Consider the following 18,797-nt stretch of genomic DNA (forward strand, 5'->3'; position numbering starts at 1 on the left):
TAAGTTCAAGCCCAAGTGTTGGCTTTTATTGTAAACTCCAAGACGGAGTTCTGTTAAATCTTATATGAATAATGAAGGGTTATTTACCCTTCCATCTTGATGTTTCTTGTTGCACGAACTCAAGCGATTATTCGCTTACTTGTTCTTAAGATTCTTCATGTTCAACTGTAACGTGGCATTTACAAAGTGAGGAACCCTATAGCTTAATAGTGGTAGTTCAAACTGAAATCAAATCCCAGTGAACAGACTGGCTGCAGGGTTGATTTTCATCATTTTCCATTTGTGTGATGTGGATACGAGCCAGTTTGCATAAAAAAGTCTTGTTCAGAGATATCACTACCTATAGGGCAGGTAGCCCTTCAGTTGCTTTGCCTTAATTAGTTAATCAGAAATGGAGATTCCTGGCCTGTGGTGTAAGAGAGGATAAATGAAAATCATCTCTTAATACCTATTTTTTTATTACATTTAACACTTATACAGTTTCTATCCTTTTCTTTTTCATTGCCGACAGGTGAAGTTTATTATGTGCTCATGCTAATATGAAGAACCTGATGTAAAACTGTGTATTTGATTGTTAAGGCTGATAGTAATGATACGATGAAAGCAATCAATTTCTCCTTTTTCATCTCCTTTTCAGTTTCTCCCTTTTAATATAATTTAAATGACCAAGATTTCAAGCAGTTGATAGTTGCTGAGAGATATCAGAACTACAGAAAATATGGAAGAATTAACTTTGTCTGAATAACTGCCTAAATTGTGAAGTAAAAGTAAAATATAATAAAAAAAGAAAATAAAAGGTTTCAGGTTTTAAATTATGTCCAAAGGGGCATTTTTTAACATTTTGTGTGTTATTTTTATTTAATAAAGATCATGTTCTTTGCACTTAAACAAACCATAAATTGCAGTTCAACAGCAATATCGCAAAATAATTTTAAAAAGAGCAATCTTTAAAATTTCCGATAAAGAGTTTCGCTTGCTGGAATCTGCATTAATTTTATGTATGTTTCTCACATTGTGATAAAACAATGGCTTGGAATTTATTTTATTAGCTATATCATATTTTGTAAAACTTTAACAAAGTTTTTATTTTGAAATCGACGATTTCAATGCGAGCAATGGCAAACACTGTACGGGGGGAAAAAATTTTTATCTTCAGTGCGTGTGACAGTGTATTGGAAATTGTAAGGATATGCTCATTTAAAAATTATTTTGTGATATTGCTATTGAACTGAATTTTATGGTTTAAATGCAAAACACGATATTTAATACATAAAGGTAATACACAAAAACGTTAAAAAAAAATATTTGGGTATAATTTGGGCTGAAGGCTTTCAGATTTTTTTTTTTTAATATTTTCTTCTTATTACAAGTATATTCTATATATTATACAGTACAAAGTTTGAAATCCGGACATCTATTAACCGGAATGATCTAAAATCCAGACCTCAAAACAACCAACAACGTTTTCCTCGTAGGCTGTGTGCATTGCACATTTGATTCCCCCCTTGATATAATTTCTACATGCCATCTTACTAGATTTTAACTGATGATCTAATATCCAGAAAAATCCGGAATTGCCGAAGTCTCGACGAGTCTGGATTTCTGACTTTGTACTGTATTACTATATGTTTTTTATCATGCCTTGGGTGCCAAACGCCACTAGGTTGCAGGTAATCAGAAAATACCTTGATTTTTTCCCCCTTTCCATGATGAGAAATTTCATATTGAAGTTATTCCATTATAAGAAAAATAAAAAAACAATAAATTCTCTTTAAGTGCAGATTTTTTTTTTTTCCCCCCTAGATTATGCTCTCGTAAAGGATGGATTTCACCCAGACTTATACTAGCTTTGCCAAAAGGATATAAAGCAAAAGAAGATGTCATTTTTCATAATTATCTGCAACATACTACAGCAACTTCTGTTCTTCAGTGGGTGCGGAAGCACTTAGCATCTCGTGTTAAAGAGATCACATCTGAAAAAGAAATAGAGAACTGGATGAAATATTCTGATGCCACAAAAAATTCAGAAATAAGGCTAATATTTTTCTCTATTTTGAAGTCTTGTCCAATGTTTTTGTCTTCTCTTGCTATCAAGTTTAATGGACGTGTAAAATTTGGTACAGTTGACACTTCCAAAGTTAGTTCGTACAAAAAATTTACAGCTTCTCATAATCTTCCTGTGTATTTAGTGATTACTCCTGAAAAGACTTATGTATATGGTTCTCGACATGGTGAATGTTACAACTTCAAAAGCATGGAATTGTTTTTAAGAACTTTTGTGCCTGAAGTTAATGATGTTTTTCTGTGGTCATTATTGTTAATCAATGCCCTTGCTAGTTTTGAATTATTTTTCATGTACAGCCAAGTTTGGAAGCATTTTTTGTTATATGTTGTGTGCATTGTGAAATATAATTGTTTATTATTCCTGTTCTGGTTGACGATTTTAGCTCTCTATCAGTTTCCATTTACGTTGACTTGCACACATGTGTTATTAAAATTTTTAAGAATTGTTAGTGGTTCATATATAGCTACAGTTTTACGAAGTGATTATAAAAACTTCTACTCCTATACCTTTCTGTTAGTTACCTTTGTTATGTTTGCGAGCATTGCCGGCTTTCTGTTGAGAAAATTTAACTGGATTGCAGAAGATAATAGTGCTTTCTTTTCTAATTGGTGGTTTGTTCCAAGAGAAGGTTTTCCAATGACATATTTCTTTCGACCAATGGCCACTTTGACAAGACCACTTACTTCTCAAGATATGGATTTAGAGGTTGGTATGGAGCTTTTAATTGAAAGGCTTGCTGTACCTAATCTGTGGCTGCAACCTGTGATATCAATGGACTATATAAAAGATTTACCTGTCTGGAAATATCAAGGTTGGTGTGAAGCTGATGATGCTTATGAAGATAATAAAGGAGAAATTTTATGTTCTAGTGATGATGAAAGTGCCAATTTGATTACCTTTAAACCAGTTGATCAAACTTTAGTGCCTAAATCTCAAACTTCATCATGTGACAATCTATATTCAGAATTAAATTATGCTGCAATGAGAACAAATGCAGTAGCTAGTCAAGAAAAGTACAACCAAATGAATGGTGAAAATATGGCACACTTGCAACGTTCTAATTCCTCATTACTATCTTCCTCCAGCCTTTATGCGCCAAAAATAACTGAAAAGTCATGCTCTAAATTGTCTGATGCGGACAGAGCTCCAAAAGGGATGCTGGAATTCCGAGAATGTTCAATATGTTTGGAGAGTTACCGATATGGTGAAATCCTTTGTGGTCTTCCCTGTGGTCACAATTTTCACATGAACTGTATAATGTCTTGGTTGTCACGTGATAACCACTGTTGTCCCATTTGCCGGTGGCCTTCTTACAAAGCTAAAAATCGTATGCCTCACTCACATTTTCAATAACTAAACTAGAATATGTATTAAGTTGAATGTCACCTCTTGTCTATTTTGAAATATATTCAGAATATTTTTACAAATAATTATGATATTAGTAATGTATAAACATCTTGTGAAAGTCTTTTTTGTATAATTGAATTAGATTCTTATGACAAGTTATCAGACTGTTTGTTTTTACATGTAATAAATATTACAGACTTCCAAATCATTTAAGACTATTTTTGTTAATAGCATTCATATATTCTATTTTATTATCTGTTTAAAGAAATATATATGAATTAAATGAAAGAAAGTAATATTGTGCATAATTGAATAATTGGTATTTTTCTGCTAAAGCCATAGCATGCATTTTCAGTGCATCATTTCAGCCATAGCATGCATTTTCATGCATCTGTGCATTTCGATTCATTTTTTCCCTTATGCCTTTGTCTTAATACTAGATGTTTTTGGCTCTTCTTTTTTTTTTTTTTTATTCAAATTCTTTGCCTTTTTAAAATTTTTATTGGTTATTTCACCTCCTGCCTTGGTATCTTTTCATTTTATGCCTGAAATCTTCTTCAAAAAAGGAGAAACAGGCATTAAAAACAAATACAGAAAAAATGGTATTAATATTTATTGCTTCTTAAATGACTAAATGAAATATTCAAAACAAATAAAAAATGACAGTAATTAATGAACATTGCACTAAAAAAGAACCATGTAAGATAAGAAGCTGGTATAATGTTAAAAATGAGAAACAAATTATTATGCGAACGACATTTATAAAGACAGTTATCATCAGGAAGCAAACCAAAGTAACAGTGCCTTGGTACAGGCAAATGATATGGCTTTGATGGAAAATTGCCAAATAATCTGACGGAGTGCGAGACAATCTTTATTCACCATTGTTTTTTAAGTTCAAACAGAAATTTTAAATGGTTTAATTAAAATTATAACATAATAAGTATTTAGAAAGAAATTGGTTGCATTAAATATGTTATGCTATATAATATATATTCTTTAATTATTTATGATTTCTTTTCCCAAATATTAGTTATTTTTGCATTATCATTAATTACAAAATCTACTTTGAAAAATTAATGTATTTGTTAGCATTTCTTTTCTACGTATTAAAAACAATCACATAGATAAATGTTAGAATTATTTTAATATACAGTGGATTGTTGTTAGTTTGAACTTCAACAACTAGTAAAGCTGTTTGAATTAGTGAAAGCATTCCTGAATTCATTTCTTGTTAACTGAAATATTTGGAACTGTGGCCTTTGTTCAAACCTACCAAAATTTTGAAGTATTATCTTTCAATTCCTTGCTGGCATTATTTTTGTGGACTTACTGAGCATGATACCATTAAGAGTAATTACATGAAAACATCGAATAATTCTAAAAATTGCATTATATATATTAATTATAAGTTTGCATTGCTTATTTGCAGTCTTTCATATTCTACATTTGGTCAAGTTTGTGCTACAAAGTGACCTGAAATCAAAATTTTTATGTTGAAGGACTAACAGAATCTTTATAATTGAAATTTTTCTTAATTTCAACTCATTGAGAAATGCTAATAATTTTTCTACTGTATTACTGCCATTGCATTATTACCTTCCTTCTACCAAATAGTGTGAGAGATATGGGTTTTGTTAAATCCCCCCCCCAATTTCCTAACCTAAATTTTCGATAATTTAAACTGGTCGTGATAACCATAATGGCCAGTTAAAATTAACGAGTTTTTCCTCGTATTAAATAATGCCTGCTGCATTATATTGTTGCGTGTGTACAGGTCCGTAATAGGTTGAATGCACAAGTCTTAATAAAAGTTAGTAAAAATTATTCTTATCACAAGAAATAAAACAAAATACTGAAATCTTTCCTCACAGATATTCATACAATATTACACGATAATTATATTTTAAACTACTAAAACGTTAAATAGAACACAATTCAAAGCACAGAGAAAGCTAATCTGATCTCGCCACAAATTTGCTACAGTCAACAACAAATAAGTAAGCAACTGAGAAACGTGAAGCTTCTGGTATTTTCTGGAGGTTTTTGGAAAGCAAAAGAGTAGAATTGCAGTTACAGCCAAGGCACAATTGCATTTATTCAGTTTAAATATAAATTACGAGATATCTATTTATTAAATGCACATGCTCCTGTATTTTTACTTTTTTAGCATAGCTTTCTCTTAAAACTCATTGCACCGAAAATGAAACAATTTTAATTACAATTTACTAAAAATAGTAAGCTAAATACAAAAGCTATAACAATATTAATATAGATACTGGGCTGATTAACAAATAGTAAATAAAATGTATTTAAAAAAATTCGCTGGGGAAGGATTTCAAGGTTTTTTAAATTTGGTTTATGAAAATTTTGTAAATAAAGGTTGAATATGAAGCTATTTCAATAGGATTTTCAATTAGAATTTACATATATGAATTTAATTACATAAATAAATTTAGAATAGTAAGAGCAACAAAACTAAAATCTTGTGTGTTTTATTTTAACAAACTAGATGTATCAATAACCAAAATCATGTTTATATTATTCATATGATACAGTGCATTTATTATACTATTTATTAAATGATAAAATTGTTTTAAAAATTGGTTCATAATTACAAAAATAGAAAGATTCATTTAATAACATTATAAGGTATTTCTCCCACTTCCCTAGCGAACCTTCGTCGTGTTATGGTTCTGCACATTGGGCCGGTATTCCAGAGGTCCGTGGTTCGATTCCCGGCAAAGGCAGTTGCATATTTTTCGTCTTTCCTGTTTCCAATTAGCCTAATGACTCTACAACATAAATATTTTAATAGCTGTAGTTAATAATCTTAACTTAAAATGTATAATTTAGCATAATATGGAAGAGATTTAATGTGGAATACATTTAAATTCTTGATCGGTCAGATAAAACTTGAAGAATAATGTAAGTTCAAGATTCGATGTGATTATGGTACAAAAAATCTGAAAATTATAATTAATTGAAAAAGCATCCTGTTTTTCTTACAGGTTATTGCCGAAATTTTATTATGAAATCTTAAAGGGTTTTTTTCCCCCGGGGGGGGGGGGGGGTAAGTAAATTTTAACGCAGTAGATTATTTTCAAAATTTAGAAATAAGTAAAATGTTTTTAATTACTTGGATTTTGCTTATATAAGTTTATATATATATTATGCTTATATATTTATTGTAAGCTATCTTATTTTTCTAAAGTACATCCGGTGAAATATTTTACACTAAAATTTTAATTTTCTTATAATTATGGAATACTTTCACTACCAAAAATAAATACTGTTCAATATAAATTGCATTATCAGATATATTCTTCAAATAATAGTGAAACGAAGTTCAGCTTATATTTCAGATTATCTGAATTAATATGCTGTTAAATATCCTATATACAAAACAGTTAATCAGCATCATATTAATTATGTTTACTTAAATTTCGTATTTCTGCCCTTTCCTTTAATTGAGCTTGAACTTGCACTATGTAAAACAACTACAGATTCAAAAGGGGCAACTTATTATGAAACCTGTTATTAGTATTTTCAGTTCGAGGTAATTTATGATTATTTTTAACATCTTCTTCCCATTTGTTATTTCCTATGAATGAGAAGTAGAAAAATATCTATTTTTTAATATGTTTAATTAATTTAGTAAATGAATCTGAAAAAAATGTCATGTCCACCAGCAGCCAAGCAGTAAAGACACTGAACACTGGCAGTTAAGTCTGAGGTTCGAATTCCGTGAATGGGCTGGCTGTATGGATTTTTTCATGGCTTTCACCATGTATTTATGAGCCAGTTTCTCTTAGAAAGTCCTTCACAATAGCAATCCTCCCCTTAAGCAGATATCCCTTCAGTACTTTGCCATAAACCAGGGTTTCTTAAACATTTTTCATTTGCGACCCCTTTTTATCACAGATTTTTTTCCCGACCCCCCAGGACCCCATAATAACGAAAATTTTGTGGAATCCCATAAGCATTGCACAAATCTGACATACGCGTGTGAAACTGTCAGTTTTTTAACTTGCACTGTAATATACTATTGCAGTTTTAGGTCATTAACTTTAATTTCTAATTTCAAGACACAGAACAATGTGAAAATTTTAAATAAGTAACAGACGAAATGACAGTGTCACATGCAAACCAAGTAAAATGAACGTTTCTGTTATAAAAAGAATGCGTCAGAATGTTTTCCTTTCTTCTTTGTCTGTATTTTCAAATCTTTATCTATTTTCAGATACATTGTGTAAAAATATTTCGGAATTATAAAATTATTATAATACCTTAAAGAAATATCAAAACTGGTAAATTTTTTGGCGACCCCCTGCTGCAGGTCCCGCGACCTCCCTGTGGGTTGGGACCCACAGTTTAAATCTGTGGTTTTTCAACCTTTATTGGTCTTCCCCTCTTCTTATCATTCAGAATATCATTAGCCCCTTTATATTTTTATACCATCTATGGAAATGACCAGTCATTTTTTTAAAATTTAAATAAATATCAGTATTGAACATCGACTTCTTCTCTTCTGTGAAGATTAAAAGTTATCTCAAATCAGAAGTCTCTCATAAATGAACAATCAAACGGTTTCAGTTTATCAAACGTTCACGTTTGTTGTGTTATTTTTGTAACAAAATTACCACTAAAGCATGGAATATGGAAAACTTGTATACAAAACAATATTATCCTTAATTATGTGGAAGATTATGTAGTTCCTAAGCCGTTTGTTGGAATCCACGCTAAGGATGTTAGACTATTTTCACGAACTGTATCAGCTCAGTTGAGTACACTGAGGTAATCTGCTTTGGAAACAGTACTCATTTTAGTTTTCTGACCATCATCTAAAGAACCTGTATTTAGATGTTCTGTGGCAAGATATACTGTGTGTTCTTGGGCAAGATATCCTTTGCAAACAATTCTCACTTTAATTTTTTTTTAAATCATGTGAATAACTTTGCAATATTTCCAGGAAAAAATCCATTTGACTGTGTGCACTGATTCAAAGATCTGCTATGCAAATAGTTCTAAATTAAGTTTTCTCATCATCATTCAAACATTAGATTATTTCCAGAAAGATGGTCTCTTTGACATGAACACTAGACTAAAGATCTGTTTTGCAAATAGAGCAATGGGTTATTTCCAGGAATAAGGTCTCTTTAGCTATGTGCATAGGCAAAAAGCTCTGCTTTCCAAACGGATATGTGTTAGGTTCTAGAACATCACTCCAAACTTTTTGTATTATTTCCAGGAATTGGGTCAATTTGGCTATGCACACTAAGGCAAAGATTTGCTTTGCGTATAGTTTTGCTTTAGTTTTCTGAGGTCATGCTGACAATAGATTATTTCTATGAACAAACTCACTTTGGCTGGTGTATTGAGGCAAATTGGATGGCAAATAGCTGGCTTTGCAAATAAATGCTTGTTTTAATTTTCTAAGCATTATTCAAAGAGAAGTGAATTATTTCCAAGAATAAAGCCAACTTAGCTATGCACATTGGCTTAAAGAACTGCTTTGTGAATTATTACGTATGTATTCAATTTCCAAGCATCACCCAAAAAGGATTTAATTATTTGAAATGGTTTTGTTTCATAAATAGTATTTGAATTGGAAGTTGTAAAAAGGATGTTAGAACACATTTAAAAAATGCTGAATTCTCATATCCTAGTTACATGGGTCTCATAATTTTTTGTTGTTGGCTTCTGACATTCTTGTGAGGAATGGGATACATATTTGTTGTTGCTTCTGTAAAATTTGACATTTTTCATTTCTTTTAATTTTTTTAGCATCAATTAAAGAATATTGGATTATTTCTATGAGCAAGGCCAGTTCAGCTGTGCACAATGGAACAAGATCTGCATTGTGGGTTTTACTCATTTTAATTTTTGGAGTAATTTTTGGAAAAATATTAAATTATATTCAGAAAAAAAGGTCACCTCGGCTCTATGTACTGGGACAAAGCACCACTTAGCAAGACAACATATTTCTGTTCTATTAGGCAGAATCTTTGCATTTGCTGGATTCATTTGTATATATTGTAAAGAATCATCATGTAGGGTAGTAGCATAACCCTATATGTCACCCTTGTGCAACATACATGAAAAATGTGTAATGCCTATAGCCTCAGTATGGCACTGTTATTATGTTGTCTTATCATTGTAAACTCCCAGGGAGGGTTCAACTCAAGTTAGTTGCAGGATCCTCACGTTACCCGAATAGTCTATGAAAGCCACTCGAGTGTCTGGACCCTGCTCTCACCTGTTAACCTGTGGATACTATAGTGCATACCTCATTTATAATTGGGATTTTTGATTTATTATATTATCATTTATGATTTATTATATAGTGCATACCTCATTTTAGGCTCATTCATGATCAACAAAAGCTAGGAAATGCAGAAATAGGTTCAGATCCTGGGGCCCTACTACGGTACTGAAGGGCCCAGCTTCAAATCCTGGAGAAAGCATAGATGTTTGTGAAGGTATAGTGTCTTTGCTGCTAGGGCACACTCTAAATATATGTCGAGCTGAAAGTCCTCTCATGTGGTTTGGTGTCAGGGGAGATAGCTGGAGGACCATCTGATCACCTCCTGGGGTGCTCTTCCTCAAAATTGGGATGAAAGTAGAAGTCCAACCTCCTTGAGGCTGTTGTGGCAACCATTCTTCCATGTTTTTCGTGGGCAAGATGGCAACAACATAAACTTGGTTAGGGCAGCCATTTAAATGTTGGAATAGAAATTTGGTTTGCACATGAGGTACTATATATCATTATGGAGGGTTAACAATACAGTTTCAAGATTTGCAAGTAATGATCATTGTAGCTTTAAAATTGCAAGCAAATTTCTAGTATTGACAACAAAGAGAAGAAATTTCTAAACTGTTGAGTTCAGTGAAGAAAGGCTTTTTCAGATGGGAAAATCATCATTTTGGATGATGAATAACATTTACCTGCTTTCTGTTTCCATTAGCAGTAGAAAGTGCGATTTCAGATATATCTACAAAAGTTGTGAAATTTGCATCAAAACAAACATTTAGATAAAAGAGACTTGTCTAAAGTTGTTATTTTCAGAAAAATGGAGAAAGAATTGATGCTTATTAATGCTGGTCAAAATTCTATAAATTTATTTTAAAAATTTAAGATTGATGATATGGTTTTGAAAGGAACTATCTGCAAGGTACTTAAAGAAGGAAAACGCTGATTGATGGAGCATTAATCTGTTAAGTTGGTGAATAAGATAATATCAAACACTGACTCATCCAGTTGAAACAGTTTTTGGTTGTATTTAGTATTTCATACAGCAGAATGGTAAGGAAGTCGGAAATGGAAGATTCCTTTCGCAAAATAAACGGGCGTGAAGTAAAGGAAATGCACTTGAATCTCATCCAGATGATGATGTAGTGTTTATTAAGGGGAGGAGGGGACCTTGAAATCTTATAACAGATTTTTTAAAAAATTAAGTTTAATTATGTATAAATAAGTTTAGCATTATTGAAATAAATGCGTGAATAAGGAAAATTTCAAATTCATTATGAGTACATTCAGTATGTTCAAATTACCTTTATCTCATTTAATCACTGATATTATTTATGTATATCTTTATACATAAACTGTTTTTGCTACTCAGTTTTTTAAGAACTGAGTAGAACTACTTCAAGAATTTATTTTTTTTTTTTTTTTTTTTTTTCCTTGAAGATTAAGAAATTCAAATAACAAAAGTTTTTAATAAATGTAACTTGACATTAACTTGTTAATCCCAAGTTTTTTTTTTTTTTTTTTTTTTTTTTTATATATATATAAATATATATGTGTGTGTTATGAAATTCTTGAATATGGGAATCTGCAGCATTACTGATTTTTGAAGTATGGAATATTCAATGTAGAAAATATAAATAATAACTAGAATGTGAATTTTGGCCTTTTGAAGTCTAAAATTTTGAAAACTTGTTCACTTAGCTTTTACTTGATATCATATATTCCTGTAGAAAGCTAATATGGCAATATAATTAAAATGAAGAAATAAAATGTTTCAGTGTTTCATTTAAAAATAAACCATATTTGCCATTTCAATTAACTGAAGGCTTAGTTTTCTCTATTAATTATGCTGGAAGGTACAGAAGACTATCTTGTATTCATATGCTTGCTGAAGCTAATATTTGATTTTCAATTCCTGTACTGATTATACTACATTACATTTTTATTGTTGAATAAGTACTTTAAACTGCTGAAGTAAGCAAATTTTGAATTCTTTTAATAGCATTTAAAATAATTGGTTGTTTGGAAGGCATCTTAGACATTTTAATTCTGTTAGAGAGCTCTTAATATCTTAAAATGTCTGTAATTTGAATACATGAAACAGAAAATAGAGTGTAGCAAAGTATGCTGCTATCTGTTTTAAGAACTCTATTGACAGTCTTGTATTAATACTATTCATGGAAGAGAGCAAAATTACAGCTACTCAGTACTTCCAGGTGGGAAATTGAATTAGTCTATCATAGCGAATATTCATTATTCTTATTCACTTTGGAGTAGATTGATATAACAGTCAAATCCAATGCAATAAATTTATTGCAAGCATACATTATAATCAGACTTTTGTCTAAAAAAGGCAGGAGCTTCCAGAGATAGTTTATTTGTCTTTCTATAATAAAAAATAATGATGTTAAACAGTTAAAAATCCTGTTATACATTTGCATTTTTTTATAAATTTATTTATTTGTTGTATAAGTAACAATTTTATAGCCCTTTAGTGCATTTTGTTTTGTACTTGTATAACCTTTCATGAGCTTGTTTAAAAGTTTCTTCTTTTCATTTCGTTTTTAAAGTTTGAGGTTTATATATTTAGGTGTGTTAAATTTGATAAATTCAATATATCCTCTTCCAATTTATGTATTATTTAAAATGTAAACATAATCTCATCATTTTCATTTAGATAAATATTTAGCATTTTCTTAGCAATAAACATTTTATACTTTTACGTGGAAAATGAAACAATTCAGAAATTAAAAATGCGTGAAAACCTCATTTAATGCAAATGCATGCTAAACAAAATAACATTGAGCAAATGTAACAAGTAATAGAATTAATTATAATTTAGCAATTAATTAGTCTATATTCAGAGAAAAAATTTAGTTTAATAATAGTTAGTTCCTTAAAATTGTATTTAATGGCTAAGCATTTGATTGAACTATTTGCTTTATAGCTCCTTCCTGTGAAAAGTTATTTAAATATTTCTGCTTTTATGCAATTTGTAATAACTTTGTCGAGGTTTCACAACAGGTCCGGGGTTCGATCCCCGGGCTGGGCAAGGTCAACTCAGCCTCTCATTCATTGATTTCTATCACTTGGGTCGATAAAATGAATACCAAGTTTGCTTGAGGACAAAACACTGGGCTGCGAGAAGCTGACCACTTGTTCAGGGCATATGCTGATGCACCCCGGAGCCCACGGCAGCCACGGGGTGCAGAAGAAACAGATTTCGGGCACTGCAGGCCTTAGCCCAATAGGGCTGTTATGCAACTTAGTTTATGCCAAGGTTTTGGCAGATATTAATTTTTTATTTTGTATGATCAGCTTTGCATAAAATTTCCTCAAATGCTTAATGTAGTTGAAAACTTAAATACACCTTGCCTCCATTTAATTTCTTGTCTGTTTTCAAGTATATGTCTAGACTTAGGAAATCTAAGTGACATTTTTTTCTCTCAGTAAGAAGGGTCTTGCATTCTCCTTAATGAGCAGATGCTTGTGTTTATTAAAATTATTGCAAAAAGTATTTTACCATTTATTAAAATCTGATGTCTCTTAACAGGTCTTCCTAATGAAATTAATCCTTTAAGCTAAACTAGCATTCAAATAAACAATGTTAAGCCTTTTATTGGAATATCTTGATTGTGTATCATGAATGTTTATACTTAACAGTCCTCTTTAATTGGACTTTAACTATGTCACATTAACTGGTTAATTAGACTCGAATAAAGGAGAAAACAATATTGCATTCAATCACAATAACTTATTATGGAGTATACTGAATTCTGATTAAGTAAGATGTTCCCTGTCTTTAAATTTCAGTCAACATATCTTTCTTCATCATAGTTTTAATGTAGTGCCTGGAATTAATGTGATAACTCGATTTATGATATCATTTCAAAAAATAGCATCTTCTAAATTTGCATTTAAATATTTGTGTAGTTTCTTAGGAGAACTGCCCTAAAATGCATTTATATTATTTTTAAGTGCATTTCAAATTGGTTAAAAATAGTTGTCCACATAAAACAGTTGGGGAGGGAGGTGGTAAGGAATTCTCAGGTATTTTCATTTAATATAGATTTTTCTTCTTCATGGTATGGCAAATTAGAAGAAAAGATAAGAAGTCTTTGTTTTGTTTTATTTGTGCCAAAAAGAAAATACGTGAGAATTCTGAAAGAAATACCTGAGAAAAAAGAAAAATATGTGTTAAATGGATTTGATTTCTGTGCTAACTGAACTACGTATTTCTTTCTGAGTTTTCTTTATAGTTTACTAAGGCTTTAAGTTCATATACATATAGCTGCCAACTTGCAGTTTTTCATTGTATTTTCTGACAGGCCACCAAATCTCCTGTTTTTAAATTTTTTACTTTTGCTAAGGAAAACATTTCCCAGCAATAAATGAAATTTAGAGAAATTAAATTGTGAAAATTTGGTTCCCTTGCCTTTTATGATTTTCAGCATACTTTTTGTTATTAAATTTTATTTGATCTGAATTTTCTTAATCTTCTGTAGCCATTTAGAGAACTCTTTATAAAGATTCAAGCAATGCTTAACCAGTTAATGTTTGTATTCAATTTTGTTTAACATCAATTAATAATATGTTATATTAAGTTTATGAATACAATAGTATATGCATTAGTTATTATTTTTGTGTTTAAAATTACTTGATAAAATAAAAGCTTTTCTGCCCCATTCAAGATTTTTGCAGTGTAAAAGCATAAGAAAATTATGAAATGAAATTAACCAAAAGCATACAAATTTAGAAGATCCAGTTAAATATTAATATATTTTGCATCAGAATCATGCTATAAATTATTACATAATCTATGTTATGTATTATAAAAGAAATGTAAAGTGATATACAGGTTTAGAAACCAATTTTTAATCTCTATTTTCAGAAATATTGTTAAATTTAAGAATGGATTGTCGTGGGAGGTCTTCATCATAACTGATTCACTGTATATTATTCTACTGTACCATTGTATTGTGTGGTGCTATTTCATTTTAGAGTATTTTTAATATTAAGCCCCCCAAATTACATAGACAAAACTCTAATGTTTCAAAAGTAGTTTAATAATATTATATATTGTTGCATGCGTACGGGTTCGTTATGAAATGAATGCACAAGTCCAAGGAAAAATGAACAAAAATTTATTATTATCACAACAAAAATGCTTAAATTTTCTCAAATTATCATGCAGTATTACAATATCTCACAGTAGTTATCGTTTAACTACTCAAATGTCCAATAGAACGTAATTCAAAACAGCTAAAGAACGCTAATCCGCGAATTCGCTACAATCAACAAGAGCAGTTTTCTAAACAACAACAAACTAAGCAACTACTACAAACTGAGATGTTTTCCTCCTTTTATAAGATTTTAAAATCACGCGCTAGAATTTTCCAGTACTTTCTCGAAATCAAAAAGAGATATTTATTTATTTAATGCACGCGCTCTTGTATTTTCAATTTTCCGGCTTAGCTTTCTTTTAATATTCATCACGCGCTGCACTACTCGAGAAATAAAACCATTTAATTTATAATTGAACTAACATTAGCTTTTTAAATACCAAATTCGTAACAATATCAATATTAATGACTGTGCAGTGTAGATTTGCTTTTAATTTAGAAATTTAAATTCAAAACGGGAATGAATATGCGCTTTATTTTTATTTCATTGGAAATGATTTTAGAACTTTCCTCTTGGCAGTTCTGCATATCTCAAATCTATGTTAACACACTTTTTATGGTTTGAAAGTAGTTCTCAGCTTTTTCACCTCTCTTGCCATTTGGATCGAAGAAATATCATTTGCTTCATGTCAGTTTGTTGTATGTTGTTTTATCGAAAGCTTATATGTGCCTCCCTTAATTTAATGATATGATGATTCAGTTATAAAAATATTCATACTAAAGTGTGTAGTTTTACTATTAAAATGTATTTATTAACAATATGCAAAGTTGAAAATTGATTTAATTATAAGGGAAAAATTAAAAAAATAGCTGCAGAAAATTTTTATTCTTATGAATTATAAGCAGTATTTTATTCGATTATTATGGCATGATTTCATGTGACTGTATAATTATGTTTTATTGTTATTAATTTTATATTTTCATGCATTCTGACTACTATTTTTCTTGCAAGAGGTTGCTCAGATATAAGTTTTTCTCTCATAGATTGATGGAATATTATTTAATTGTGCATAATGTTATGTGTGTGTAAAATTTTATTGTTAAGTATATGTCTCTAGTATGAGCATTGTATTATATTTTAATATGAATGTTATTTTTGATTGTATGATTCATAGTTCTAATTTGATATGTTTTGAAATTATAGAACTATACGTTGGCATTTTTTTCGTACATTGCATTGTTGAATTCTTAATCATTTCATCTGTTAAACTGTATATAACAAATATTGAGATATGCTATTCTTAGCTTAAGACCTGTAAACAAAATTTATTTAAAATAAGAAATTCTTTCCATATGTAGCAAACTGCATATATGTCCAATATTAAACTTTGTCATATTTTTTAGTATTACCCAAGTAATAAAGAACAAACAGTTATTTAAAAATAGCAAATATTAAAAATGTCTTACAGACTGAAACTTACTTAAATATTTAGGCTTGTATGAGGTTTATATATGTTATCTTGGTGAATAACTTCTGTGCCTTCAAAGGCTAATTTGTGTCTTGAGGCTATGGGCCTCACAATATGTTATGTTTAGCTAATGATGAACTTTCTTATGGTGACTAAAATCATGAACTTCCTTATTATATAGACAACTGCCTCTGGAAATGACCAATACTTTGGACAAAGTAAATAAATATTGCATTGAAAGTCACCTTGGTAAGTTGACCACTTCTCCAGATGTTCGAAATTGTATGAAATCATCAATGGTCTTCTTAGAGAGGATCCATTCTATTTAGGAATATATTCTTTTCAAAAGTTGTTGATATTAAGTTTAAATAATCTTCATAGGCAGATATATTAAGATTGTTAGAAGTATAAAGCCATGCACAAATTTGGAAGTTCAGTCAGTAATAATGAATTTTATTAACTTAGGTGTGAATTGTTGAAACATAAAAGACTGGCTGCATATTGTTTATGGGCCATCACATAAGTGTATGATTTAGTGTCCTTAGTCAATTAAGAATTAAGCTAATGACAGGAAATAAATAAAATAATTTGAATTTTGGGATTTATAATTAATTTGCTTTAAATTTAATAACTTGTTGCTTAGAAATCATAAATTTGTATAAAATGTTTTGTGACTTTCAACTGAATTTGTATTCCAGTTTTTTCTTTTAAATGTTATTATAACTTCTGTTTAGTTATATAAGTTGTCTAAGTTTCAGTTTCTGATAGTAATAATAATATTCTGTCAAAATATACAAGAGGTTAATTAATATTGTAGTTAATTCCCAAATATAAGTGAAATTATTAAATTGAAAAGGCTTAGAATTTTGTTATATTTTTGCAATTTGCTAGGAAATTATAAAAAAGTGATATATTTTGCATGGACCAAAGTGAAAGTAATCAAGTATTTGAATTTGTTTTATGTTATTGTATAATTATACAGTTTTTCAATTGCATTGTTAATTTTCTATATGTTTTATTTGTTATTCAAATGTATTAAAGTTTTAATTTAGGCAATAATATTGTATTTTTTTGTGTATATATAACAAAGTAGTTTCCCCCCCCCCAGCAAATGAGTTTTCACATTCAACTTTTTGCATAATTATTATGAAAAAACACTTTTATGATAAGATAAGTCAGCTTTACTAATGCGAGATCATGCTTGTCGAGAAGTAGTTATCAAATGTTTAATAAAATAATTAAATAATTAGGTGTATGAATGCAGTCAACTTGTTTTCGTACAACCTTCGATGTAGCAATCCGTTTCAGTATAACGAACCCATAAGATACATTTAAATTCTGCTAAATGGTGTTATGTCACCTTTGGCTTACCTCACAGATATTCTGTCAGACCGAAAAGTTATGCAAATGTAAGTCATACGCGAGGTACTTAATGCAGGTGAAGCTTAACTGCAACTTAGCTGCTTTTGAGAAAAAGAGCTCCTTGTTGCTGGATCCTGTGCTTGTCCTGGATGGGAAGTGTTTGGTATTAGTCTAGGTATATTTTAGCATATAGCTGCTTTTGATTTTCGTTATAAATAGAAGGTAGCTTGCCGTAAATTTTAAATTACAAGTTCTGATCAGATAAAGGTTTGATATTAGCCCTTTGACATATAATAACATCTGAGGTGCACCATTTATTATCAATGCCAAAATAGATTTTGATGCATCTCAGTCGTCATGAAATTGTTATTAGCTTCATGTAAAATTTCCTTTGTCTGTCTCTCTCCTTTTTTTTTTTTTTTTTTTTTTTTTTTTAAGCCCAAAGGGGCAATTTGTCCAGAAGAGCTATTAATTTCTTTTGACATTTTGCATTGATTTACTATAAACCGCAAGTCACTTTTTAAATTGTTGCCACCAAATACTAGAGCCCTGTATTATATTTAAAGAAATTAAATAATGAAGAATCTGCATAAATGTATGTATATTTCTCGCATTGTGATAAAACAACGGTACTTAGAGCCATCAAATTTAGAATAACGTGTCTCCACCCAAATATGGGTATCAGGAAGCCCAAATTTGGAATTTGTTTTATTACCTGTTTCATATTTTGTCAAAGATTAAATGATTTTTTGATTAAGAAACTCAACGATTTCGAAGCGAGGAATGGCAACAGTGTACAAAAAAAAAATTTTTTTTTTTTTTTTTTTTTTTTTAATCTCCAGTGCGCGAGACTGCATGTCAGAAATTCTAAAGATATGCTCTTTTAAATGTTTTGTGATATTGCTGTTGAATTCAATTTTATGGTTTAAGTGTGAAGAACATGATATTTAATAAATAAAGGTAACACGCTAAACGTTAAAAAAGAGCTCCTTTGGGCGTAATATAAAATCTAAAAAGCTGTCAGTTTTTTTTTTTTTTTTTTGGTTACATTTGAAAAATTGAAATATAATTATCGATAGTAGCAAATTAGTCTTACAGTATATTAATTCATATTACGCACATTCACATTCAATTTTATTCGTATGTCAAAGGATGAACTTATTCTTTACGAAAATATC

At 30.0% G+C, this 18,797-nt stretch overlaps 1 protein-coding gene across 2 annotated transcripts in view; it reads left to right on the forward strand.

The window, feature by feature from the left end:
- Window positions 1–17,316, forward strand: part of LOC118199099 (E3 ubiquitin-protein ligase RNF103-like) — a 36,155-nt gene extending 18,839 nt beyond the window's left edge. For both annotated transcript variants that reach the window (XM_035370889.2, XM_035370898.2), the window contains one exon: window positions 1,804–17,316. In XM_035370889.2, coding sequence (XP_035226780.1) covers window positions 1,804–3,418 — 1,615 coding nt within the window. In that variant the 3' untranslated portion in view covers window positions 3,419–17,316. The remainder of the gene's footprint in view (window positions 1–1,803) is intronic.
- The last annotated feature ends 1,481 nt before the right edge of the window (window positions 17,317–18,797 follow it).

Source organism: Stegodyphus dumicola, chromosome 10 (genome assembly GCF_044657685.1).
Source record: "Stegodyphus dumicola isolate Sdum_Otavi_A_Nest chromosome 10, ASM4465768v1".
Classification (NCBI taxonomy): domain Eukaryota; kingdom Metazoa; phylum Arthropoda; class Arachnida; order Araneae; family Eresidae; genus Stegodyphus; species Stegodyphus dumicola.